The following is a 19,990-nucleotide window of genomic DNA, read 5'->3' as shown; positions in this document are numbered from 1 at the left end:
TTACTATGTTTCTGGCCATTCCAGATAATCCCATGTTTATTTCTATGTCTACTTTTTATATGAATGTGTGATAAATTAAAAATCTGAGGTATAAATTTAATCGCATTTTCTGTGTCTGTTCCAGTGAAATATTCTTCTCTGGAATCTCAGTCTGCTGTTCCTCCTTCAGAAGATCCATCTAAAGTTTGAAGACCTTATCTTCGTAGGTTCTCCCTTACCCCCTAATGTTGTTTGCCGGCTTCATCCTATGGGGCTGATATATTTTGTCTTTTTATTTATTATGCCCACCAAGTCACCCTACGCTTAGGCATTTTCTACTATATTATAGGGGTTGCTCCTTTTTAAGAGTTAAATGTTTACATTTTAGAAACAAGTCAGTGTTTTTATCTCATTTTACACTCTTTGCCGTCTTACTGAACAAATCATACAAACAGGAAGGCAAAGATTTCTAGCTAGCAATGACTTTTTTTAAATGCACTATTTTTGCATATTTAGGGGTTAGGGTTCATAGTAGACAACTGTAGCTTATTTGTGGAATATTTTAGCAGCTCTGTTTATTTAAAATGGGAATGGTTCACTTATTTACTTACCTATGATGACTATGACCATTGTAGACTCTGACACTCCTCATCTGTGAGATCCAAGGACATGAAAAATTATTACTGAGCCTAATCAACAGCTATTGCCTAATGTCGGTACCATTTGGTGTCTTTATCCTGTCACTTTGGTCACAATGCACCGTCTTTTGTGGATCAAGTAATTTTGGTGAATATGCACACCTCCAAGTACATGTTTTGACTTGCCATTTTGGTGCCTTGATCTTAATCATTAGGATAGTTATAATTCTTAAAGCAGTTTTTAAAATAATATTTTACACTGCAGTAGCTTAAAACTGTTCCCTCTGCATGACATGGCTAAGCATCAAGCACCACTCATCTGTTTTGCAAAGGCATCCCAGTATGGGTCAATGCTATATGAAAGCAAACATTTGGAACACAGGTTTAACCTAAAATAGACCAATCTGCCTGTGGGATTTGTGGAGCTCTTATTGCTTTGCATTGGGTCAGGTGGACATTCACAGTTGAACAGAGATAAATGAACAGTCTCCCATGAGGCTTTGGGTGTACAAGCTCACACTCTCCTGTTGTGCTTTCATTCTCCATAGCAATTTCTCCTTTAATATTAGGTTCAAATAAACCTTCATGACTGCTTTTTTAACATACCAATTTTGCTTATTTCATGGGTGTTTCCTTACCTGTGAATCCTACCTTTAGAGTATCCCTGTGCTGATCACTTTCTATGATGGTAAGCAGAACTCATGTTATAGCAAACTAAACCTGTACTGCAACCTATTACATTCTACTATCTACTCCTAAAACTTATTATATATATTGTTTTTATAGTCCAATATTTGTTGCACCAGCACCATGTCTGAAGACGTCAATCTTCTTGTTTCAAACACTAGCCTCTTAGCATTTTATATTGTGGTGCAGACTTTTTGAATGATTGCTTGTCTAATCACATTGGAAGCAGCTTTGTTGGTAATATTCAAAATCGCTATGCAGATGCTCCTTAAAAGGGCTGAAATGTCAGTTTTAATTCAATTTAAAAGGGTGATTAGTGAGAAAAAGTGTTCCCTTTTTTGTATGATGTAAAAAAATATTTTCTTTTCTTTTTGTTAAAGATCACCTTTTCATTTAGTTTTTGTTTTCCTAGTCTAAGCCGGCTATAAATGGTTTGAATCTCGGCAAGTTCAGCAGGGAGATTTGATCCATCTATGGGCAGGCTGAATGTACCCAAGTCGATCCATCGATCGACTTGGGTACAACCAGCATGTTGGATTTTCAGCATGCGACTATTGCCAGCAGTTATAGCTGCTAGCAGTAATCACTGTGTTCCCCGCCATGAGAACACAATAGCTCCGTGAGAGGGATTCCCTCATCAACATTGACTGTGTTGATGGGGGAATCAAGCGATTTTCTTTTCTGCAACCCATGGTTGCAGGAAAGAAAATTGGATCATTTATGGCCGGTTTTTGTCCTTATTCCTAGTCTACCTCATCAATAAACTCTTAATTTACTGTGTCATTACTGCAAACCCATATTGGCAGACAATGGGTGGCTGACATCTACCCATCATCTTATAAGGTGCATTGTGTTGTGTTGTTGTTCCCAATTTCTCTAATTTGTTAGAGAAATTTGCAGACATGATAAAGGCCCTCCGTGGAAGAAAAAGGAGTGATCAGCTATCAGCCACTGAGAGTTTCCTTGTTGAAAACCAACTTTGTGCGATATTCACCTAGAACAATCAGAACACTTATTACCTCACTTCTATATTGTGATGTAGATGATGATGAAATCCTGTCTTGGCATCACTTGCTTTTATTGGGCTTGTATCTCCAGCCTTGCCTTGTTAACTCCTAATGTATAGTGTGGTCACGCACACTTTCGAGATTGCTGGCAGTAGCCAATAGTGGTCATCTATGGAAGCATTTTTTTTTCACCAGCCGGACGTTGATCATGTGTTTTTTTATAGCAGGGATATCCAAACTTTCTAAACAAAGGGCCAGTTTACATTCCTTTAGAGGGGCCGGACTGTGGCCCGTGGGAGTAGAAAACGTCCTGACGTCAATAACAATGCCCCTTCATTGGTGTCCATGAGATGGATAGTACCCTGTTAGTGGTGTCAGTAGGAGAAATATTGTCCCATCATTGGATTGAGAGGAATAGTGTCCCATCATTGGTGTCTGTTCCAGAATAGTGCCCTGTCATTGGTGTTAGTGGGAGGAATAGTGCCCCACTGGTGGTGTCATTAGCAGGAATTATGCCTCATTGTTAATGTCAGTGGGAGAAATAGTGCCCCAAGGGCCAGATAAAGGCAAGCAAAGGGCCGCAGTTTGAAGACCACTGCTTTAGAGCACTAATGTAGTTGGGCACCTATTCGGAAGCTACTCTCACACCACAATTTTTGTTTCTTAAAAGGAAAATAAAAAACATAAGTATATTATTATTCAGTGCATTCAAGAAAACGGCATTCAAAGTGTATTCATTTTTGAAGTACATAAAGAAATGTGATTTTGTGGTTCATCTAACTCTTGTATGAACAATTCGTGATGAAGTCTCCTGTGGGAGAAGCACGGCTATCAGCGAGAGCTCAGTCCCTGATCAACATATGAACTGAAGTACAACGTTGGAGTGAACGGATGTGTCAGTCTTTGCTCTTGACCATTGGGGGTTACTAACGAAAGGCAAATCCACTTTGCACTGCAAAGTGCACTTGAAATTGCACTGAAAGTGCACTTGGAAGTGCAGTCGCTGTAGATCTGAGGGGAAGATCTGAAATGAGGGGAAGCTCTGCTGATTTTATTATCCAATCATGTGCAAGCCAAAATGCTGTTTTTTATTTTCCTTGCATGTCCTCCTCGGCTCTACAGCGACTGCACTTCCAAGTGCACTTTCAGTGCAATTTCAAGTGCACTTTGCACTTGTAGTTTGCACTTGTAGTGCAAGTGGATTTGCCTTTCGTAAATAACCCCCATTGTGCTGAATGCTTTTGTACGTTTGGTGTTATACATCATTTCCGAACCCAGTGTTACATTTAAAGATAGCTGGACTGATGCCCTCAGCTCCCTCATAGAAGGTAATGAGAAAGAAAATAGCTGTAAATCCGTGGCACGTTGAAAATTACCATGACATACGCACTACTTCCTTGCAGCCCTGGGCCCAGAATGCAATTTCTACCAGCCTTCATCAGCATGGAGTTTGCATGGACTTTTGGATGCTCCCAAATCATCCTTTGCTCTAAAAAACAAACTGCATATATCCTGTAGAGTTGGAATCTTTTTTTTTTTTTTTTTTTTTTTTTTAAGGAGCAACCTACATCATGGGGTGGGGTTTTAAAGCAGCAGTTGAGACATTCACACTTTTTTTTTTTTTTTTTTTCTACTGGCTAGCTATTCACTGTGAAAACATTCCTGCATATTTGCTAGGGAAGTCCACATTGACTGACATCCATCAAAATCTGGGAATGGTTATTGGGGATGGTCTTTTCTGTATCATTCACTCTATTTAGAATGTGGCAGCTGTCACATTTGATACACAATCACCCAAAACCTTTACGGAGTAGGTTTTTTAGGTGGAACTGTGGAAAACTGAGCATTTGCCATAGTGAGATTGGTAAGACTTGTCCCCCGTCATTGGGTCCCATTGTTGGTGTCATTGGTAGGAATTGTGTCCCATCATTGGTATTATTGGGCCCCAATTGTTGGTGTCATCGGGAAGAATTGGGCCACATCATTGGGAGGAATTGTGCCCCATTGTTGGCATCATTGGGAGGAACTTTCCCCCATTGTTGGTGCCATTGGTAGGAATTATGCACCATCATTTGTGTCGTTGAGAGTAATTGTGCACCATCGTTTGTGTCATTGGGAGGAATTCTGCCCTTTCGTTGGTCCAAGGGCCAGATAAAAGCAAGCAAAGGCCGCATCCGGCCCCCTGGCCACAGTTTGGAGACCCCTGGTTTAGATGATGATCTTCTACTTTTTCTTGTTCTGGGTAAAATCGGTGAAAAGGCATTTCAAGGCAACTTATTGCTTTATGTCACAATAACACAGGAAAAATAACATTATTTATCCTGTGACATCTGTCAAACTTCACCAAAAATCTCTACTATGAACGAACATTCACTGCTCATTTGGCAGTTTAAATATTTGCTATCATCACATTAATGTAATGGTGAATGCAGGCAAAGGTTCCTGGATTCACCAGACTGCCCCTAGGATAATTATAATTGCAGACATTTTTATAAATGATGCTCACTGATAGCTTCTTTTTTTGATAGCAGTGTGTATGTAATAGAGACATTAGATTATAATGTTATTTGTCAGCAGAGACTGATGTGAATAGATTTATATACTCTGTGGAATAGGTTGATGCTGTACAAAATGGATGAAGAGATACAGCAATGCCTTCTTAAAACCATAGATTTTTCCATGTCCTCACTTCCAGCACAAAACCCCAAAATGAGCACAGTCTCTGCATATGGATGAGTGTGCAGGGATGAGGCAATCATTCCTTTTTGCTCCTTTTAGCCATCAATGGATCCCAAACCACTGGTGTTTAGCATAGGTATAGCCATAATTTTAAAAAGGTAATATTACTAATTTGCATACAGCTGTTTCAGGCTTTGTAGCCCTCATTAGTGCAAAATATGGCTTTACTGGCTCAATGATGTAACGGGTTGTCCAGATGGACTGTACAACCATTAAGGTCATGTTGAAGCTAAAGGGAACAAAAAGAGCTGACTTGCACGATGCTGACCACATACCTTGTTTTGGGCCTGGAATTGAGGACATGTAAAATATCTCACAGCTCCTCAGAGGAGGGCCTTTTTGTATCATGACCTTATGACCTCATGCACATAGAAGTCTACACATTTTTGAGTCTTGTAGCATAAAATTTCTGCCACTTTCCTGTGCCTGAAGATCTACTGTTCTGCATACAGTTGCCCCTGTAAGTTAATGGTTGTACTTGGCTGGCTGTTTGTAAACACCAAAGTTTCTGCGGCCGAATTTACTTATGCATGCACATATTTCTGCAGATATGTCACTTTTGCATTTAGTGAAATATGTTGTACATGCATGCACAGATAAATGTCAATGCAGCAGCCTTCGGCATTTACAAGCAGTAGTCCATATACTATTCACTTGTATGGGTAGCTGTACATGGTGCCCTGGGTCTCTGGGAACAAAGTACTGGAAATGTTACAATACAAGACTACAAGCATATTAATGTCTGTGTGCATGAGGCCTAGTAATTCTACTGTTCTCAAAATAGATAAACTAAATCAAGCTTGTCTTATTTCAAGAAAAGGACACAATAGTGAAGTCTGTCTAATAGAGTGAAAAAGAACAAAAATAAGATAAAAAAAAAATCACTTAGGTGAAAATAAGTGATTATACTGCATGTTTCCTAAAAATGTACGCAAAGGTAGAATTGAACATCTGCACATATTTTATTACTCTCTTTACAAGAATACAGCACTGAAAATCACCTCGCAATGTACTTGCCGCATTGCAAAAGAATGTTGCCTGTGTTTACAATGGTTCAATGTGACATCCTTTGTTCTTTTTACCTTCATGATCTTAACCCAAATCCTGGTTTCACAATCACATGTGGTGTATTCAGGCATTTTATATTGCTTCCAGCAGTGTCTGATGAATGCAAGAATATGCAGCTAATTTGTAGTCTGTGTGTGAAAATCTGATCCTATTTACAAGAACATTCTGAATGTTAAGGAAATGATGTGATGTGCAGCCAGGAATCAATACTCTGCTTCACTTAATCAAGAGCAGGTCAGCAAATGCAAATAATGGAAGTCTGTAAAACTGGTTATGCTATGGATGTTGAGCACCTCTAAACAGACTGTTACAGGTAGAGAAAACAGATTGTTGAGAAATATGATATTGACCGAATAAAATAATTGTAAAATATAAGCTTTGTTCTGTTGTTATTTAAAGGGTCCCCTTCAGGACATTAAAATCAAAATGTGTGTTTATGGAAAATGCCCCTTCCTTCTCTCAATAGACCTATAATTCATCATTGGTGGTGCCAAGAGTTGTGATTTTACATGGATCTTTGAAAAGACTGCAAACCTTAAAGTGAACCCAAATGCAGAAGTGGGGCCGCACACTGTCCATAGTAACCAGATAACATTAGTGAAAGGATCAGCTTTAGCTCAGTCTTCTCCCATGGCATAAGACATATGGAAGGAGATTGGTCTTATGCAGATCCTTACACTAAATGTATCTGGTTAACATGGACAGTGTGCGGCCCTGCTTATTTTATTTGATGTTGGCTCATTAGGCCTAGACATGCTTAGTTGGGGAGTCCGCACCGGGCAGCAGACATCGGAGTCAGTGGGTGGTATGTACGGGGCTTCAGAGGGGTGCTTTTTGTTTTTAGGTTTGAGTCCTAAAGTGAACCTGTCACGAGAGAGCTATGAAGGTTACCGTTGTTGTTCTCCTTATAAAAATGCTAGTTGCCTGACTGTATAAATGTAGAATTATACCTGCGCTTAGTGAATAAAGGTAAGTTAGCAGCTGAACACTATAACCCAGATATTGGGCACAAAAATGTAATTCAAAATATAAAGTGCAGCGCTAGAGTTAAACTGTGCAATTCATGATGACACAATGCATATATATAGCATGGGATAAACTATAGAGTGCGAACGTGCAATGAAACAATATGCAATACTAACTATGACTGATATGCAATAATACAACTGTAAAAAAGTAATGAAAAGAAAAAAAGGGTTCATATATAACTAACACAATGCATTTTTAGCATGTAATGAACTGTAAAGTGCAAACGTGCAATAACAATATGCAATACCAACTGTGACCAATGTGCAATATTGAGTGACAGTACAAATGTAAAAAAATTGAAAAGAAAAAAGTTTATATATGGCTGATATTCAGTAGAGGAGATCCCATATAAAGTGTGAAGCATTGATCAGGTACTTGACAGTGTGATACGCATCACCATAGTAAGATTAAAGGCTTACCAGAAAGCCTGCAACCACCCTTACTCAGGGGGGTCACAAAGCGTTTTGTTGAATCAAAGATCCACTGAAGAAGTGTCCAAGCGTTTCCCACCAGAAGCCTCTGTGTGATTCAGGCGATGATCAAAAGCCTGAAGTTCAGACAGCCTCAAAAACAGGATGTTTATATATGCAAAGAGACAAGAGACTCCAGATAGTGTAATATTGTCTCTTTAAGCAGTTTTATTGGCAATGCTGCAGTGCTGCAAATACAGGTTCAAACTCAGAGTAGATCTCCAGTGTAAACAAGCCAAAAGCAATTCCTTACAGGTTACAGGTCCATAAAAGCGATCGCGCATGCACAGAGCGTGTGTGGTAGCATCCCGAGGATCGTTTCATCATAAATGACATCATCAGGGGTATGCCCACACGCCTGCGTCCACACTATAAATACTTCATTAACAAGACAAGGGAGCGCTGCCATTGGTCAAACAAAATGACCCAAAGGCACTCATTGGAAGTGCAAACATGGCCCATCATAGGTGAAATGAGCAAACAATCTGTGCAGCCATTGGTAGAACTATATGTCCCATCTTCCCGGGAGGACAAAGCCTTAAAACAAAACCACAATCCTATGGCAACGGGAGCATACATCGCCATCTTGTGGAGAAATAAAAGATTAAAAACCCACGCGAATAATTACATAGGCTTGCTTCCCTGTATTGCCAATATACATTACACAATTCAACAATATAAAATATTTAAAAAAATGCACTTTGCCTAAAATCAGAGCCACTAGAGGCAGATCTGCTGACAACCTAAAGATGAAGACCCCTTTCACACTGACGCGTTTTTCAGGCGATACAGCGCTAAAAATAGCACCTGAAAAAAGCCTTAGCTGCAAACCCAGTGTGTAAGCACTGGTAGGGCGTCACAAAAAGTCCTGCCAGCAGCTTCTTTGCAGTGGTGAATGCACCGCTCCTCCCCATTGAAAACAATGGGGCAGCACAGTTATACCACCGGCAAGGCGCCGCTGCAGCAGCGTTTTGCGGGTGGATTTAACCCCTTTTCAGCCACTAGCGGGGGGGGGGGTAAAACTGCCCCACTAGCGGCTGAATAGCGCCACTAAAACACCAGTAAAGCGGCACTAAAAATAGCGCCGCTTTACAGCTGACGCCCGGGGCGAATCAGTGTGAAAGGGGTCTAACTGCTGCTCAGGGCCTCTGTGCTTTTAGCAAAGTGCCAGCCTCTGGCAAGAAGAAACAGGAGCAATGCTGGAGGGCAGTTTATAGCACATATTCATTTTGGTAGAATAATTATTCATGTGGAATGTATGTCCCTTGCTAAATAACATTATTTTTGATCACATTGTTATGTTATGGAATAAAGTTCCACTTTAAGAAGGCTTTACCAAAAAAAATAAACTTTCCTTTGTAGCCATCAATCGGAACACCACTAAAAAAAAAAAAAAAACATACACAAGCAGGAACCATTTGATGAAAACAAGATTTTTCTAGCTTAGGTGATCAAAGGGATCAAGTCAGTTTAGTACCAACTGTATAGATTGGTTCAAGATATTGACACAAGCTGTCAGCAGGTTCCATTGGTTTTTGCAATGAAAAGCTGGTTGACATTGCCTGGAAACTGCAAAGTTTGTAATGAGCATTACATTGCAGATAGTGACAAGACTAGCACACCACAGTGCAAGACTTTGCACACATTGCATTGGAGTCTCACTTTTTCTGCTGCAATACACAATGAAAATATTACTCCAACATGAAGAAAAAGAGAGATGGTTACAGTAGACAGGGTTGGAGCATTTGGATTCTCTAGAATAAATCTTGCCATAACTGCGCTCCTGACAGATATGCTGTCATAAACCTGAGGTGATCCATTCTAGAGAGCTGCATCACATTGGATGTCAGTAGCTTCTCTGTAACTGATAGTTTGCAGATCCATTGGACCTGGTGATAGGAAGGAATAGGTGGAATAATGCTGACGCTGGGTGTTGCTGCGTTGTTACAGCCATATAAAGCTTAGATGTGGTTGGACGATGCAGTAGTAAGTGATCTACCATTTTTCTGGATGAAAGGCCAATACAGCATCTAGCTTTGGCAATTAAATAAGAACCTTCCAGGTCTTTTCTACAGCCCATAAGCATTCCTCAATAAATAAAACGCTAGCTTTAGGTGTAGTGAAGCTTTCTTGAAACACGATGGTCATTATTTACAGTAAGATACAGTCCTAGCTATTTAAGATACATCCTCATATAAAAATTTAATTAATCTCAAATACCATTGGAAAGAAAAGAGTGATGTTTATGATGTGTTTCTTAATATGCATATGGACAAGCAACAGGAGATTAATGTTATGCAAATATTTAGATAATTACCCTAAAACACAGAATACAAGCAGTTTCAACTAACAGAAATCTTTTCTCGTTCCTTAAGATGTCTGCTTGTGTAAAAAAAAAAAAAAAGCCAGTAAGGGTTCTTTTTAATGTGTAGTTACTCCAATTTGTCTTCAAAACGGTAAATCAAATGCAAGCCGAGACTGATGGCACATAAAAATTGTGTACAGGAAAAAAAAAATGATGGACTGGCTCACTAACTACAGAGCTGGTCCATGACCCCTTCAGAGTCTGCAGGCAAGCTAATTGCTACATTCTCTTTGTTATGTTTCTAATCAGTCTGATGTAATCATGCAGGGAGAAATTCTCCTGGCCTACAGGGAATAACGTTGCATTCAGTTATCACTATCAAATACATTCCTTTTTATTTTTTTATTGAAGAGGAAAAAATGGATTTGAGAAATATTTGTTATATATCAAAATGGTATATAATTAAAGGAAACCTTCCATGAGAGGTGCTAAATTTCTTCTGAAAATACTAGCTGCCTGGTTGTCTCTGACTTCAAAGATGTAAAGCTTAAAGTGATACCAAAGTCTTGTTTTTTGTTTTGTTAAAGATCCTCCTTCTCGGGTCCCTCGACGGTGCTCCTGACCCCTCCCTCCTGTTGAGTGCCCCCACAGCAAGCAGCTTGCTATGGGGCCACCCGAGCAAAGTCGCAGCTCCCAATGTCTATTCAGACACAGAGCCACAGCCCTACCCCGCCCTCTTTCTTTCCTCATTGGCTCACTGACTTTGACAGCAGCGGGAGCCAATGGCGCCTCACTGCTGTCTCAGCCAATGAGGAGGGGAGTCCCGGACAGCTGAGTCTCTCGTGCAACATCACTGGATCTAGATGGACCTCTGGTAAATATCAGGGGGGCTGCTGCACACAGAAGGTTTATTATCTTAATGCATAGAATCTATTAAGATAAAAAAAAAAAAAAAACCTTCTGCCTTTACAACCACTTTAAATAGATATGCAGTTAGATAGATATTGCACTAATGACCTCCATGTTCCTGTTACAGCAGTTGTGCAGGGTGTCAAAATATGAATGTGCATTCCAGTTTGAACCATCGTTGAAGCCATTGATCAGCACTCAATCACAGAACAGACACTACCGTACTCTTCCTCTATAAGCCCAGGTTCACACTGCTCCGACATGAGTCGCGCAACTTCCAATCTGACTGCCCTGCAACTTCAGTCCGACAGAATGTGACTTTTTACACTCTGTGGCATTGCAGTCGTATCAAAGTCAGACCAAAGTAGTGCAGGAAACTTTTCTAAAGTCCGAGCATCTTGTGTTGGATCAGTTAAGACGGATCCCATTGGGAAACATTTTATTTGACATGTTATGCGACTTGTGGTCTCACAGGTCGGATCCTATGTCGCTCCAGTGTGAACCAGGCCTAATACAAGTTGCAGGTTGACACTTGTAATGAGGGCTGTGGCTGTTACTCAGCTATGCCAACACTAGGCACTGGAGTGGGAGTGCATTTCACTGAGCAAAAATTGTATTTTAACCACATCCTGTCCAGCCTATAGCAAAATGATGGCCAGGCGGTGGTTTAAGACCCCTTTCACACTGCCAGCGGGCAGCATTAGCGGTAAAGTGCTGCTAGTTTTAGCTGAGCTTTACCATCGGTTTAGCAGGACTTTTCAGCTGCTAGAGGGGCGCTTTTAACCTGCGCTAGTGGCCGAAGAAAGGGATAAATGCGCCCGAAAAGCATCGCTGTGCTTTATAGGAGCTTCGGCAGCAGTGCCCATTCATTTCAATGGGCAGGGGCAGTGGTGGAGCAGCGTATACACTGCTCCTAAACAGCTCAAAAGATGCTACTTGCAGGACTTTTTTTAACGTGCACCACTCCAGTGTGAGAGCAAACGAGCTTTCACACTGGGGCTGCAGGGGAGGAGTTTTTCAGGCGCTTTGCAGGTGCTATTTTTAGCCCTTTAGCGCCTGAAAAGCGCCTCCAGTGTGAAAGGGGTCTAATTGTTGTGACTGGGTGTCAAAAGACATCCTTTACAATATGCAGCACAGCGATTGGTGGTGCAGTGTGTCGCTTGGACACACTGCATATCCGCTCATGGTAAAGAGCCTATGATGTTGGCATTCCTCTATTCGCGCTGACAGTGCATGTGAAGAGGAGAGCCGATAAGCAGCTCTCCTGATGGGGGAGTCTGCACTCATAATCAGTGCAGTCTCATCAGCGATGCCAGCCAGTGCCCATCAGTGATGCCTTACAGTGTCTCCTCATTAGTGCCAACTATCAGTGTCCATAAAGGCTGCCCATTAGTGCTGCATATTGGCGCCTCTTCATCAGTGCCCGTCAGTGTAGCCTCAGCAGCGCACATCAGTGAAGGAGAAAAATTACTTATTTACAAACTTAATTGACCCCTTGCCGCTGGCTGGGGGTCCACACGATTCGGTAAGAGTACCCAATTATCTTGTTTGGTGACGGCTGCACAGTGGATGGTGAACTCTTTTCATGGTGGTTTCTCCTCACGGATTCAGACTATATATATTCTTACCATCTTGGAACTGTCCTCTATCTAGAAGTCACATCTATTTATATGGACTTATTGTGGATCTATTTTGTGTATTTCATTTTTGAATTAAGATTGGTGGGCATTAAGATTTTTTCACTTGTTGGCACATTTGCATTATATATATATATTATTTCTGTACATATGACATACCAATAGTGTTGCACTGATGATTTATTTGTTGGCATTTTTGCACATTCATTTCCATACAGTGCTGCACTTTATTTTTATTTATCTATACACAATTTGTCTAATTGCAGTGTCAGCAGCTTCTTTATTTTTCTTGGTGACGCAGTAATTATTATAATTTACATTCTGATTGGAACATTGTTTACATTTGCAGGTGTGACACAGAGGGATGGGGCACTTTAAAAAATAAAAAAAAAATCTTATTTATTTTTTTGATCATTGGAGGTGAAAGGGGGTGAAAGTGCCTAGTGTTGAAGTGGTTAAAGTAAAACTAAAGGCCAAATTTTTTTTTTTTCATTTCAGAAAAAGTAAAGTTTTTTTGCCATCATTGTCTTCATTGGGGAGATTTCCTTTCATTTCCTGTCCCATAACCAAAACAGAAAGTGAGAGGCAATCCCTCCAAAGTGAGGAATTCCTGGTTGTCACCAGAACTATTGTTCCCATTGAAAGATTTACCCTCTATTCCTATTCTTTTGACAACCCAAAATTTGGTAGTTTCTTTGACATTCACTACTGGTAAACATAACAAATAGATAGGGGGAATCTCCATAACCGCGTACAGACTCAGAGCTGCTGCTTTATAATGTTGCAGTTATCTGAACACTTTTAGACCCTTTTCACACTGAGGCGGTTTTCAGACGCTAGAAATAGCCTCTAAACGCCTGAAAAACGCCTCCCATTCATTTCAGTGTGACTCTTCACACTGGGGTGGAGCGCTCGTGGGACGTTAGGAAAAGTCCTGCAAACAGCATCAGCATCTTTGGGCGGTTTGGGAGCACTGTTAACAGCGCTCCCAAAACGCCCTGCCCATTGAAATGAATGGGCAGTGCTTCCAAAGCGCCTGAAAAGCGATTTGGAAGTGCCACAACACGGGCACGTTTAACCCCTTCTTTGGCCGCTAATGGGGGTTAAAAGTGCAACGCTAGCAGCTGAAAAGCGCCGCTGCCCGGGCACTGCAGTGTGAAAGTAGCCTTAAAACCACCCAGTCACTTCTGCACCCCCCCCCAAATTTGTTGTTCCTGAGCTTATATGTTTCTCCTGGGATTCAGGATCCCCTCAGGATGGAGATTGGTAAGATCACAGCAACTAAACCTAGAAGCACTCATCTATAAGCATTTTTTACAATTCAGAGAGGTCAAATCCCAAGTGTTAGCATCCGGATGCAGAATGACAACTATGTCCCCAATCTGCTTTGGCAGATTGCACAGGGGACATTAGGATTCTAAAAGACCCTGATGTTCTCAAGAAGAATATCTTGTCAGCCTCTATTGAGAGAGTAATAAAACTGAGTAGACATAAAGTGAAAAAAATTAAGAGAACAGTGGGAAAAAACAACAACTATATACTCACCTAGATAGCTGTAGCATCGATCCAGGCTGCAGCTGTCCCCTGACAAGAAGTGAACAATCAAAGGCCGCTGATCACTCAGTTCTTATGTCTGATCCAGGTTTTAGAGCAGCATATGCTCCCATTGAGATGTGTTTCAGGGAAAGCCTTGCACCTATGACAACAGCATGGCTTTGTAGTAGAAGAGTCCAGATGCCTAACTGATCCGCCTGCAGTCCAGATCTTTCACCAATTGAAAGTATTTGGCTCATCTTAAAAAGAAAAATATGACAAAGAAGACTCAGGACTGTTAGAATCCAATATCAGGCAAGAATGGGACAATATTCCTCTCCCAAAACTCCAGCAACTGGTCTGCTCAGTTCCCAAACGTTTACAGAGTGTTATTAAAAGAAGGGGGAATGCTACACCGGGGTAAACGTGGCGCTGTTCCAACTTCCCCTGTGCCATCAATTTCAGAATTACCTTGTTTTCTTAAAATGGTACATTTTCTCAGTTTAAACATTTGATATGTTTTCTATTTTCCATTGTAAAAAATACGGGTTTATGAGATTTGCAAATCATTGCATTCTGTTATTTAGATTTTACACAGTGACCTGACTTTTTTGGAAATGGGGTTGTATTATATGTTTATCTGAAAAGGATATAAAAAAATATTCAATAGCGCATTCTTTTCAGGAATGTAGGTGTAAAGTATTAGAGGCACAAGGAGCCAACCATGTAGAATGTGTGCTGCCATACACACAAAAGATCTGAAGCTTTCAGAACAATTTTGTGCTGAACAATGTCTGCTATTGAGTGTTTATACATTCTCTTTTCCCTGTGGTTTATTTACAAAAAAAGGTCATGATAAGAAGTGACATACATTCCATAGGACTCTTGTCAAGGATGTGTAGGTTGGAGCTCAAATAAAAATAGAGGGAAAATCTGTAGGCAGCTCAATATTTTATCCATGGTCACTGAAGGAGATGCATTCCTAGTGCTTTGTTAATACTGAATCGTGTCTGCTGGTAAGTCATCTGTACAAGGCCACATCGGGTGCTAGGAGAGAAAGCTCAGCCTACTCCAGGCATTTCTATGGGCCTAAATTTAAGTCACAGCATACAATGTAAACGTTGAAGTTACATTCCTATTGAAGTGGTTATACCTAGGGAGTGGTATATCACAGAAAAACTGCTGCAAACACAGGATCACAATGCAAGGCAGTATCTGTCCTGCCCCAATCTCAGTGCTGATTACATACATTTTTTGTGCATTGGCAAACACTTTAGGGGGTCCAAAGTGAATAGCAACATATAACACCACAAACATTACTGCAACATACCATTTTTAACAGATAAAAGAAAAAAACACAGCAAAATAAGTATACAAAAATGATATTATATTGCAGTGTAGTAGTCCTTAGGATTCTGTAGCTGGATTGGTGACTGGGCACTTGCCCACCTTTTCAGAACAAAGGGACACGGCATGCAGCCACCATTATATTATTGCTTCAACTAAGCTAGAGAGAGAGAGAGACCTTGAGCTACACTTACCTTGTCAAGCAGTGATAGAATTTCTCCTGCTTGCCAGAACTCTACAAATACACTTTACATCACCCTGTTTGCCCGGACAACTTAAACCTATTTTTTTCCACCCTGCTAAACAAAACACCTAAAGTGCACCAACAAAGAGCTAGCAGAAGATACTGGACACTGACTTCCATGTCTTTGCTCTGTCATCAGGAACTTGGTGTTGCACTTATACCCACTAAGGAGGAATTCTAACTTTTAAACTACAGTTAATATTGTTTACATATGGTAGTAGGTTTATGTCTAGGCCTGTGATTTCAGGGAGACAGACTGGCCTACAACAAGTCACCCCTATTCCACCTTTATGTCTGAGCACATAGGCCAGGCCTGAGTCATTTGAAGTGGTTGAACTGTGCTATTTATAACCTGCATGTGTCTTTGAGGTATACTGTTTATATCAGAGTTTTCCCATCTTTACTACTAAGTTGTATACTGTCCCTGTTGTCTTATGACCAAAGCTGCTTAGTAAAAAAAAAAAAAATTACTCTTATAATCGTCTATTAAGTGTGCCAGAGGGGCTAGGACTGTTCTTGGGTTTGAGAGGCAGAGCACAGAACCAAATTTACTCAAGCAGCTCCTTCGGGGGTGGAGCAATTAAAAATTTTAGTAAAATGAAAAAGGGGGGCCACAATTTGGGGCCCACCTGCTTGAGATTGTGGCCACCCCACCTCCATATCTCTAAAATAAAATTTGATTGTTTTTTCCCATGGTTTAGCAGGAAAAGGTTACCATGCCTTTAAATATGTTAATGGTAATTCCAGGAAGATCCAATGGGAATGTGAGGAATTTTCTGGAAGTCTGGGAATGTCTATATAAGGGCTGTGTGTATTTGGGGCTTATGCCTTTTCCCCTGGGACCTGAGCAGCAGAGCTCCCTCCCTCCCTATTCACGTGCACTGTTTATGTGGTTGGGTCACCCTGGATTTCTAGGGGGACGTGATTTGTATATGTTAGAATGTTTGTGACTTGCTGCTCAAGTTCTGATAACTAGGCAGATTAATAATTTTGTGTTCAATAAAGTGATGCTGAAATGTATTGTTATCAATTAAAAGGAAAATTGTTATTTTATATGTAAACCTATAAATGTGCAGCGGCAAAATTTTGCCAAACTTGATTCTTTGTCTAATTATTTCTTGGGTTGTATCTGGGGAATATTTTTGTTCGGGTAAGTGTGGCCTACAATCTAAAGGTCAGTTCTGAGTGTTTAGGCCCTTTACAAAATGATCTGGAGGGGGTGACTGGGGACAAAGAGAAAGGCAAAGTTGTCAAATACCTTCTTTAGCTCTGTGTATACAAAGGAGCAAGGTGGAGCTCATGTCCATAATGGGGGTGGTATTGACGCAGCCTCAAATGAACCAGTATGGCTCAAAATTGATACAGTCCAGAAATATTTAGACCGTAATAAAGGTGAATAAGGTACCTGAACCAGATGGAATACACCCACGGCTCCTAAAAAAATTGAGTTTTGTTATTTCAAAGCCACGTAGCGAAGACTCACATTCCTGAATGAGTTTATTTTGGGTGTTTTGGAGCATTTTCACTCGTCACTCATAGGGCAACCCATTCACTTGAATGGGCTGCCCTATGTGCAACACCCGCCCAGAGAAGCTCCAGAACTATTTTTGGAGTGGCACATGGTGTGTTATCACATTTTTCGGTGCATTTTCCGCATTGAAACGCATGGGAAAGCGTGCATTTTCTGTGTGGTTTGCCATGCATTTGGAAACACACAAATGTGAATGGAGCCTCATTGTTCTTGTGTAAATGCACCAAATTCACTATAAGGCCCCATTCACACCTAGTGTAGTGGGAGCACATGTTTTTTGGATTGTTTTTCCAATAACACACATAGGGCAGCCCATTGATTTCAATGGGCTGTGCTACACCTGGCAAAGTAGCTCATGTCATGGGAAATTTTTGTACGTTTTTTTTTTACTACATTTGTCACATGTTTTTTCATATGGCAAAATGTGTGTTTGAGTTGGTGTGCCGTTAACATTACTGAAAGTGCAACTAGGTAATTTTAGGTGTATAAATGTGGCCATACACTATACAATCTGGTTGTACAATCTCGTTTAGCTTTGCTAAAACTATATAATAGGAGTACACACCATATATCCAATCACTCTGTATCCAATCAGGCAGGCTCTTGCACTACATCAGGGGTGTCCCGTGGGCTGCATGTTGTCCCAGGAAATTTAGCATGTACCCTGAGCCCGTCAGAAGAGGCACTGGGGAAGCCAGGCAGATATACACATGGAAGAATGCTGGGGGTGTGTGCAAACTTATGCTGGCAATACACTATACGAAAAATCGACCAAACCCATTTTCGAAAAACGAACGTTCGACCGTGACCGCAAACGATTGTGCCATCATGTAATGACCGATAAATCGTTCAGTGGACATAAATAAATATTTTTTTTGTTTGTTTTTTTACATATACCTAGTGCAGACAGTTCGGACGGGAAACACATGAACCTTGCAATTTATCATACGTTCGGCAGAAATTTTCCAAACTTGCCGTTCGTTTTTTTTCCACAAAAACGTCACAAACAATTATCGATTTGTGCCCATTAACTTGCCGAAAAACAAACGAAGTGTCTATATGAACGATTTTTCGGCCGATTTTATGTATAGTGTATGGCCAGCATAAGTTTCAATGGACATTTAATCAGAATCATTTTCTGAGCGGAAATTGTCAGTATCCATCTCTGTTTCTGCAGCTACTCTTTTTTTGTCTGTCATCACAATTAGGAACTTCTAAAAACTTAAGGTGAATACCCGGTCTTAAAATATTGTATTTATCATGTTAAAATAAAATATTCCACAATTTTTTTTTTTTTTTTCAATTTTTCCAATTTTTTGGAAAAAAACAAAAAAGCCTTCAGGAAAAAACGGAAAAAAAAAAAGTTTTTTTTTCCGGGCCTTCACATCTCTAAGTACACCAGGGGGAATCCATGGTGGAGAATGATCTTAGTATTCTGGTAGATCATAAGCTTAGTAATAACATGCAATGCCAAGCTGCGTTTTTCAAAGCGAGCAAAATCATTTCTTGTATTAAAGGAGTTGTAAAGGCAGAAGGTTTTTAATCTTAATGCATAGAAAGCATTAAAATATGTGTGTAGCAGCACCCCCCTAATTACCTACCTGAGCCCCTTCTCTCTCCAGCGATGTCCACGATCCCCTCAGCCATCCAGGACACTCTTCCTGATTGGCTGAGACAGAGGCACCATTGGCTGTCAATTAAAGTCAGTCACCCAATCTGGGGAGAGAGGGGGGGTGCCTGCTATCCATCTTAAAGAAGCCGACATATAGCTATGACGGCTCACGGGATCGTGCCAGCCTGTTGCAGTATAATGATGGCGGCTGGTCGGCAATCGGTTGTTATCACAGAGGAAAAGGGGCACTTGTGGAAGAAAAGAAACTTATTCTCCAAATTTGGAAAGGCTTCTTCACAGTAAGGGCAATGTGAAAATGTGGAATAGACTCCCCCATGAGCTGGTTTCGGCCAGCTCAGTAGATTGTTTAAAGAAAGGCCTGGATTCTTTCCCAAGTACACATAATATAACTGAATCCTAACATTTAGGTAAAGTTGATCCAGGGAATGTTGAGAACTTTTTTCCCCTGCTGGAGCAAATTGGATCCTGCTTTATTGTTTTTTTTTTTTAATGCCTTCCTCTGGATCAACTGTGGGTATTGGCAAATGTATATGGAGGTTTTCCATATGAGTGTGTTTTTTTTTTTCTGTGTTGGTTAAACTGGATGGACTTGTGTCTTTTTTTTTCAACCAGATTAACTATGTAACATGAAATCTGTCACCAACAGTATCAAGCGCTCACCTCCATATTTGACCTAGAAACTAGGTCACCACACGCCTTCCCCACATAATGATTACATTTATTGGTCTGGGATATTATTCAGGCACACTTTGGATCCAACAGCCCCTTTTGCTCAACTGTATAAAGGGCATTCATAGCTCAAACAGAATCACAGATCATTGCGCTTTAGGCTACTTTCACACTGGGGCTGGCGTCGGTGGTAAAGCGGCTCTATTTTTAGCGCCACTTTACTGTCATTTTGGTTTTAGGTATAACCGCCCCACTAACGGCCAAAAAAGGATGCTGCAGCGGTGCTTTGCCGGCGGTTTGGTGTCGCTGCCCCATTGTTTTCAATGGGCAGGGGCGCTTTAGGAGCGGTGCATACACCTCTTTTACAGAATGCATTAAGAATTTATAGAATGCATTAAGATAAAACACATTCTGCTTTTACAACTCCTTTAAGTGTGTGCAGCTGTCTTTAAGAAGCTCAGAATCTAGTTATATAGTTGGAGGGAAGAGAAATTCTTATTTATGTAAAAAAGAATAGCTAGATGTTGATTTAAATAGGAAACTAATATATTTTTAACGCAACATT

At 40.6% G+C, this 19,990-nt stretch overlaps 1 protein-coding gene across 2 annotated transcripts in view; it reads left to right on the top strand.

The window, feature by feature from the left end:
• Nucleotides 1–6,493, top strand: part of CD99L2 (CD99 molecule like 2) — a 150,324-nt gene extending 143,831 nt beyond the window's left edge. For both annotated transcript variants that reach the window (XM_073599285.1, XM_073599286.1), the window contains one exon: nt 125–6,493. In XM_073599285.1, coding sequence (XP_073455386.1) covers nt 125–189 — 65 coding nt within the window. In that variant the 3' untranslated portion in view covers nt 190–6,493. The remainder of the gene's footprint in view (nt 1–124) is intronic.
• The last annotated feature ends 13,497 nt before the right edge of the window (nt 6,494–19,990 follow it).

This window comes from Aquarana catesbeiana, linkage group LG09 (genome assembly GCF_042186555.1).
Source record: "Aquarana catesbeiana isolate 2022-GZ linkage group LG09, ASM4218655v1, whole genome shotgun sequence".
NCBI classification, from domain to species: domain Eukaryota; kingdom Metazoa; phylum Chordata; class Amphibia; order Anura; family Ranidae; genus Aquarana; species Aquarana catesbeiana.
The sequence above is the reverse complement of the archived record's forward strand: the minus strand, read 5'-3'. Positions and strand labels throughout refer to the sequence as shown.